The 7,676-nt window shown below is 44.5% G+C and overlaps 1 protein-coding gene across 3 annotated transcripts in view; it reads left to right on the top strand.

Moving 5' to 3' along the window:
* Positions 1 to 814: 814 nt before the first annotated feature.
* The window catches only part of LOC124703616 (disease resistance protein RGA5-like), a 37,495-nt gene continuing 30,633 nt past the window's right edge, over positions 815 to 7,676 (top strand). For 2 of the 3 annotated variants that reach the window (XR_007003182.1, XM_047235841.1), the window contains exons 1-7: positions 815 to 1,674; positions 1,921 to 3,869; positions 4,827 to 4,977; positions 5,132 to 5,665; positions 5,750 to 5,843; positions 7,220 to 7,282; positions 7,359 to 7,522. Coding sequence is in view for 2 of the 3 variants with exons in the window: in XM_047235841.1 (XP_047091797.1) it covers positions 827 to 1,674; positions 1,921 to 3,869; positions 4,827 to 4,977; positions 5,132 to 5,665; positions 5,750 to 5,843; positions 7,220 to 7,282; positions 7,359 to 7,522 (3,803 nt within the window). In the remaining variant the exon portion in view is untranslated. The remainder of the gene's footprint in view (positions 1,675 to 1,920; positions 3,870 to 4,826; positions 4,978 to 5,131; positions 5,666 to 5,749; positions 5,844 to 7,219; positions 7,283 to 7,358; positions 7,523 to 7,676) is intronic. The other variant, XM_047235842.1, reaches the window with a different exon arrangement.

Below are 7,676 nucleotides of genomic sequence, written 5' to 3'. Positions count from 1 at the left end.
GACCGCTCCTCCCGCAAATGAGACCGATACGACGCCCCGCACCGGTTCGAGCCAGGACGCCGCGCCGACGCAGACGCAGAGCAGGAACCGGTGGCGCTGTAGGCGAGAAGAGGCGCGCGACGCGACAGCGGTGATGGGAGGCGCGAGACGGTGGCGGGGATGGGAGGCGCGAGCGGCGGCTGCGAGGCGCGCGGGGATAGGACTGGGGAATTGCTCGGTTGCGGGGATTGGGTAGGGTTTGGGACGGTACCTTCTTTTGTCTCACCTTTTCCTCTCACTTGATCCAACCAGATGACGCCACGTGGACCAACATGCGTAGACCGAGCACAACCACCGCCCAGCCCTTCCGTGACGGATGGCATATCGTGGATAGGCCAGGAGTGCCCCATGGGTGGAGTAAATACACTTTCTCCACGCTTGATTTCCCTTTCCACCTCCCATCCCTTTAGACTAGTCACAATGCATAGTATCATATAGAAGTATCATGCATATGATACTACTACATGTTACTATCTCCACAATGCATGGTATCATATACTAGTATCATAGTCTCCATATATTAATTGTTTTGTAGAATCTCAATGCAAATAGATGTACAAGATTACTTGACATTAATTTTTCTAGTAGTATGTGCTATGATATTGTATCTAGCTATGATACTAGTATCCTCTCTCTCCTCTTTAATAGCACTGCCACATCAGCATTTTGCATGCATGGAATGCATGATACTACCTATGATACTTCTATTGTGGGTAGTCTTAGACTTCCAAACTGGTGGAGTAAATACACTTTCTCCACGCTTGATTTCCCACCTCTCCTGATAGTGATGAGTTCTCTGTTCGGTACGAGCGCCATGGAGGCTCCGGTTAGTTCTTCTCTGGGTGCCATGGGCCCCCTTCTGAGGAAGCTGGATTCACTGCTGGCCCTCGAGTACCGGCTTCCAAAGCCACTCAAGTGCGGAATCGAGCTCCTCAAGGAAGATCTAGAAGAATTAAGCGCCGCCCTTTTGGAGCAGTCAATGGCGGATTCCCCCAACCACAAGTCAAAATACTGGATGGATGAGGTGCGTGAACTTTCCTATGAAGTAGAGGACTGCATCGACGGCATGACGCTGACACACACCGGCGCCGGCACCAAGACCAGATCCGTCCGAGGCCACAGGGTCTGTCGCGTCAAGGTTTCTCGGGTTTTCAGGACGCTGAAGCCTTGCACAAGGATTTCCAAGATCGCAGAGCTCAGGACCCTGCTGCGGGAGGCGAGCGAACGGCACGAGAGGTATCATCTTGATGATTGCGCATCGAGTTCTAGCTTTGTGTTCACTGGGCACAATCGGGGTCCAGGCCTATATGGACAGGCGACGGATTTCCTTGCTGGTATCGACGACTCGAAGGTTAGTCTTACCAAGTGCCTTACCGAGGATGGTGGCCAACAGCTGAAAGTGGTGTGTATAGATGGGCCTGCAGGAGTTGGTAAGACCACGCTGGCTAAACAACTGTACCGTGATCTTGGAGGGCAGTTCGAGTGCCGGGCTTTTGTGCGGGCGTCGCGAAAGCCTGACACGAAGAGGCTACTCGGGGGCATCCTCTCTCAAGTTCAGCGGTGTCCACTACCCTCTTATTCTGTCAAGGTGCAAAATCTCATAGACAATCTCATGGAATATCTCCAAGATAAGAGGTATTGTATTTACCTTTTTCTTTTAGTGAGGGCGTGTGCAATCAATAGCTATCATAAGACTCAAAAAAGAAAACCAGTGCTCATGATTGTCCACGGTTTAGTTCTGTGAATGTGTACGTTCGAGGGAGCAAATGCATGGCATAGCTCTTTGAGTTTGACCATTTGGAGATAGAAATCGAAATGCTAATCAACCATTATGTGGGATATTTCAGAAAATATGTACTTATATATACATTTATTTTGCAGATACTTTATAGTAATTGATGATCTGTGGGAAACAGCAACATGGGATATTGTTAAAAGTGCTTTTCCGGATGGTAATAATTACAGTAGAATAATAACAACGACAGAAATTGACGGTGCAGCTCTGCAGTTCTGTGGTTATCAGTCTGCTAATGTTTTAAAGATGAACCCCCTTGGCAGCCACGACTCTGCAGAATTATTCTTCAGTATTGTTTTTGGCTCTGAACATCAGTGTCCTGATCAATTGAAGGAAGTTTCATATAGAATCATTAGAAAGTGTGGTGGTTTGCTGCTATCAACCATCTGTATTACTGGTCTCCTAGCCAGCCAGACAGACAGCTCTGAGGTATGGCATCATGTGCACAAATGTTTATGCTCCAATTTAAGTACAAGTCCTTCTGCGGAAGAGATGCTGAAAGAAGTGCTTAACCTTTGCTACAATAGTCTTCCTCATTATTTGAAGACATGCTTGCTGTATCTTACAATGTATCCGGAGGGGTTTACAATGTGGAAGGTTGATTTGTTGAATCAATGGATATCTGAAGGTTTCATTACCGCAACACAAGAAAAGGAGGCAGAGGAAGTTGCGGAGAGCTATTTTTATGAGCTCATAAACAAGGGAATGATCCAACCTGAGCAAATTAACCATAATGATGAGGTGCTATCCTGTACAGTGCACCACACTGTACTTGATCTTATTATGTACAAGTCCAAAGAAGAGAATTTTATCACTTCCATAGATTACTCAAAAGCCATAACAGGAAATTCTAACATGGTTCGTCGACTTTCTCTCCACTTTAGCAGTGCCCAATATGCGACCAAGCCAGCAGGTGTAATACTGTCACAATCACGGTCACTTTTCTTTTTTGGACTTCTCAGATGTTTTCCTTCTGATGTGGAATTTAAGTTGCTGCGAGTTCTAATCCTTGAGTTTTGTGGAGACCAATACGGGCATACGAGTCTCAATCTCTCAAGAATTTGCAGTTTGGTTCAGCTCAGATATTTGAAGATTTCATGCGATATCATTGTAAAACTACCATCCCAGATGCAAGGACTGCAATACATGGAAACTCTAGAAATAAATGCAAGACTATCTGCTGTTCCATTGGATATTATTCATCTCCCAAGATTATTGCATCTCTCTCTTCGAGAGGAGACAAATCTACCTGATGGGATTGGCCACATCAGATCTCTGCGTACCCTACAGTACTTTGACCTTGGCAATAACACTGTAGACAATGTACTAAGCCTTGGCAGCCTGATGAACCTGCAGTATCTTCATCTCACCTATTCCGCAGTGCAGTCTGATGAGCATCTGAAGAGGAACATTGTAGCTCTGGCCTCTTCTGTTGTGAAGCTTGTTAACCTCAAATCTATCATTCTGGCTCCTGGAGCTTTAACCACAGCCATTTACCACGATGTCTCGGGTAGCGTGTCGTGGTATTCTGTCTTTCTTCATCAGAGTCTTCAGAGACTTGATTTGTTACCCCCAATTTGCATGTTTTCCAGGCTTCCCAAGAGTATTGCAGAAGTCCGCAGACTTTGCTATTTGAGTATTATGGTCCATGAACTACGTAGGAATGATATCGACAGTGTCACAGGACTACCTTCCCTCACTGTTCTCTCATTGTATGTCCGGAAACCCCCAGTAGAGAGCATCATCTTCAACAATGGGGCACTCCCTGTTCTCAAGTATTTAAAATACATGTGTGGTGTACTGTGCCTGGCTTTCCAGGAAGGAGCATTGCCCAATCTTCATAGGCTCAAGCTAGGTTTCAATGCTCACAAAGGAGAAATGTATGATCATTTGCTTTCTGGCATTCAGCACTTGGTAAACCTCAAGAAGATTGATGGAATAATTGGGGCAGCCGAGGGTGCTGAGGAAACTGACAGGACTGCTGCAGAATCTGCATTCAGGGACACAATTCGAAAGCATATGGGGTTTCCTAGTTTTTTTTTTTTTTGCGAATGAAAATATATTAATCAAAGCCAAGGAGTTTGGTCCTGAATACAAGCATCTCTAATGACATCTGGTCCCTCACGGATCCAGGTATGAGTAATCTCCGACAGGCAACCGAGCCTAGCTAAGGTATGACTAACAGTATTAAGATCTCTACTAACAAACTGGACACTACCAACACTCCTCTCAAGACATAAACGTTTCGTCGAGTTGACAAGAGCTGCAACCGGTGGTCTGTTTGTTGCCCCATCATTGATCATGGCAATAAGCTCTTGACAGTCAGTCTCCAGGATCACCATTTTGTCTGTCCACTCCGACAGCCTTGATAGTCCATCAATGCATGCTTGCGTCTCGGCTTCCAGAGGGCTGGCACATGTCTTGAGATGCCTGCTAGCAGCGGCAAGGATGTTGCCCTCCTCATCTCTTAAGATCATGCCGGTACCTCCTTTGTGCCCTTCTTCTACCCAGGAACCATCAACATTCAGCTTGACCCAGCCTGGTGGTGGCTTGGACCATCTCTTCAACGCTTGTCCGGCCTTCTGCTTCACAGTACGTTTATGTCCACGAGATAGCATGTGATCATAGCTGATCGTAGACTTTCCTTTGGCTGGGTCGGCTCCTGGGTTCTGCTTGATCAGCAACAACGACTCTACATAGCTGCAGAGAAATCTCCTCGAGGCCTCCACCGGTGGAGCTGCCTTTTGGTGCACCACTTCATTACGTACATGCCATATCCTCCACCAGGTCATGAGCATCATCATCCTCTCTTGTTCAGGTGCGTGAGCCAAGACATGAAGTGGCCATTCTGTACCAGTATAGGGGATTTCGTCGATGGCCTTCAAGGGCCACACCTCCCGCATCGCATCCCAGAGCTGCTTCGCCATAGGGCACCTGCAGAAAGTGTGGTACGTGTCCTCACGTTCCAACCCACAAATAACACAAATGAATGGCATCAACGTAAAAAGGGTAGATTGGGTTGAGGAAGATCATGAGCTTAGGACCCAAGTCAGCGACTCATCAAGTGAATGGCATGAAATTCTACAAAAACAGCGTGGGGTAATTGAGACCGAGGAAGACACAAAGAAGTGTGCTGAGAGCGGGTAGACTATTTAACCCTCACTTGTTTCGAATAAGTAGTTTCATTTTATTCCACAAGCAAAGCAAATATTATATTTTTTATGTCTATTTTTCCACAAGTAAAACCTTTGTATATTATTGACATTATGTCCTGATGCTTACAATTGATGATTATAGGGTGACAAGTCAGATCATAGAAATGCTTCCTCAGCATATTGATTTGTGCCTAACAGATACAAAGTTGACTACATCTAGTCGCCACAGAAAGGCATTCCCTGACAAGTTGCAGGATAATATTGCTGTTGAATCAATTAACTTATCATCTACTACATCTGCTCAATGTCCACAACCTTGTTCAGCTCCATCATCTCCTCGCTCTTTACCTGAAAAATATACTGGGGATCCAGAGGGATCTCCTTGCCCGAGGGTGTTGAGAAGTCCTATTCTTATGCCAAGGACTAACAGTGCCCCTCAATTAGCTATGCACACAACGTTATCCCCTGAAGACCATATTGCACGCACTGAAGGCATCTGGAGTACTGTCAGTTTTCACCCCTTACCACTTTCTCCTGGAGCTATAAGCCCAGTAAAAACAGGTCTCAGCAACCAACCTGCTCCAAAAGTTGAAATGTCCTTTGTAGCTGATGAGTGGGAAAAGGGAAGACTTATAGGTAGTGGGACATTTGGTTGTGTATATGAAGCTACCAACAGGTATGAAAAGTGGTACTGGTATATCAATGCGACTGTTACTTCATGTTAAATTCTGAATGTTGATTTATTGCCATTTAAATGTAGGCGCACTGGAGCTCTTTGTGCAATGAAGGAGATCAATTTAATTCCTAATGATGAAAAAGCTGGATCTGCTGAGTCATTGAAACAATTAGATCAGGTTATTGAATTTGGCTATGCTCTCTTAAGTAAAGATAAGCTGTTCTTTTGCAGTAACAAGGAATTTTTTAAACTTAAGGCCATAGGCCCGGCGTAAAGCCACACATGGCAGCATCCATGGCACACAAGTCTCGAGATACAACACTCGGGTCACACCGAGACCCACACACTCCATAGCACACAAAGACATGGCAGAGTTATGACTACAAAATGACAATAGTCCACAGGGATCAAATAAGAGAAAGCTGAAGACGCCGGGAGTCGCGTGCAGACGCCTGATCGCTCCCATCACCGTGTCCAGGAGACCCCTATCCTTCGACCTCACCAGGATCCTCCATTGCTGCATGTAGATAAGCATTTTGAACAAAGCATCAGCAGGTTTGCCTATAAGGGAGCCTTCGATGGTTAGTTTGTTTCTAATATGTCACAGAGCCCAGCAGAGCGCTGCAAAGGTAAACCAAACTAGCCTACGATAAGCCCGCGATAGGCCGTGGGAGATAGCCAGGAATTCACCAGCCCTGCTGGGTTCCCAGGGGTTCCTTGATTCCTGCCCACATGAATCTAGCAATGGAGAGGCCCCCCACCACCAGTCCAACCAGAAGCAGGCACGCTTCCCATTTCACACCAGATGCTTAGCTCCCAGCTTAAAGTACCACTTTATCCTCTGGATAGTGTTCCAAAACTGCAAAACCTTTCGCGGAACCTCTGAGGAGAACATGTCATTATCGTCATTAGAGCAATATTCATGTTCCAAAACAAGCAAATTTTTTTATCAGTTCCATGTGTTCTGTTTGAAAACTTTCCTTTGCTATTGCTCTTTTTGAGGATTTCTCATTCTGAGAATTAAGTCTTTAGCTACTTATGTTTATTAAATTGTTATGCTTTTTCTAACTATTACTTACTGTCATGTGGGACTGGTTGTATGGCTGGCACGCCAAAGGGCAGCCAGCCGATGTCAGTTTGATCCCCAAGTCAGCCCAGAATTTTCCACATCAATCTATTTAATTAGTTTCCATGTTTGTTAGTTTTTGCCTTATCTCTTAGACTGGTTTAAGCTTTAAACTGCTATTATAAAAGAGAGGACTAGCAATATAGTATTATCAAATTGTCAATACAACGAAGGATACTTTAACCCTGAGCACCTGAAGCCTACAACGTGATATCATATCTCATATGCTCATAGAAATACTTGCGATCTTTGTTCACCAAAATAGAAATTATTTCTCTAAAGCACCCCAGTTGTACCTACGTACTTTCCGAGGATTTATCTTAGTTGTCATTCTGTAACAATGATTTGGTACTTGGCTTTTCTCTTATGTAATGATGTAAAGCAAGTTTTCAAGATGCTTTTGTTGACTTACTTTCATTCTTTTTCAGGAAATAAAGCTTCTAAGCCAATTTAAGCATGACAATATAGTTCAGTATTATGGCAGTGAGACTGTAAGTTTCCCTTCGAATCTGAGTAAGTAATTCCACATCTCCATAACATAATCTGATTTGTTGGAGGATCTTTCAGATAGAAGGCCGCTTCTACGTGTACATGGAATATGTTAATCGGGCTTCAGTTTATAATTATATTCAACAACATTCTGGAGCGATAACAGAATCAACTGTATGCAGATTCGTCCGCCATATTCTTAGGGGCTTAGCATTTTTGCATGGCCAAAATATTATGCATAGGTATGTGCAAATATGCATCCATCTTTATTTTATCTGTTGCTATGGGTTCCTATTGGACCTGTGTTCAAGTCCTTGTGGATGCGAATTTGGGTTCCTATTGGAACTGTCAAGGCTTCCCTTAAAAAAATTCAAAGGAAAAAAAAAACTGCCAGAT

Source organism: Lolium rigidum, chromosome 3, assembly GCF_022539505.1.
Source record: "Lolium rigidum isolate FL_2022 chromosome 3, APGP_CSIRO_Lrig_0.1, whole genome shotgun sequence".
Lineage (NCBI taxonomy): Eukaryota > Viridiplantae > Streptophyta > Magnoliopsida > Poales > Poaceae > Lolium > Lolium rigidum.
This window is presented reverse-complemented; position numbering and strand designations above follow the sequence as displayed.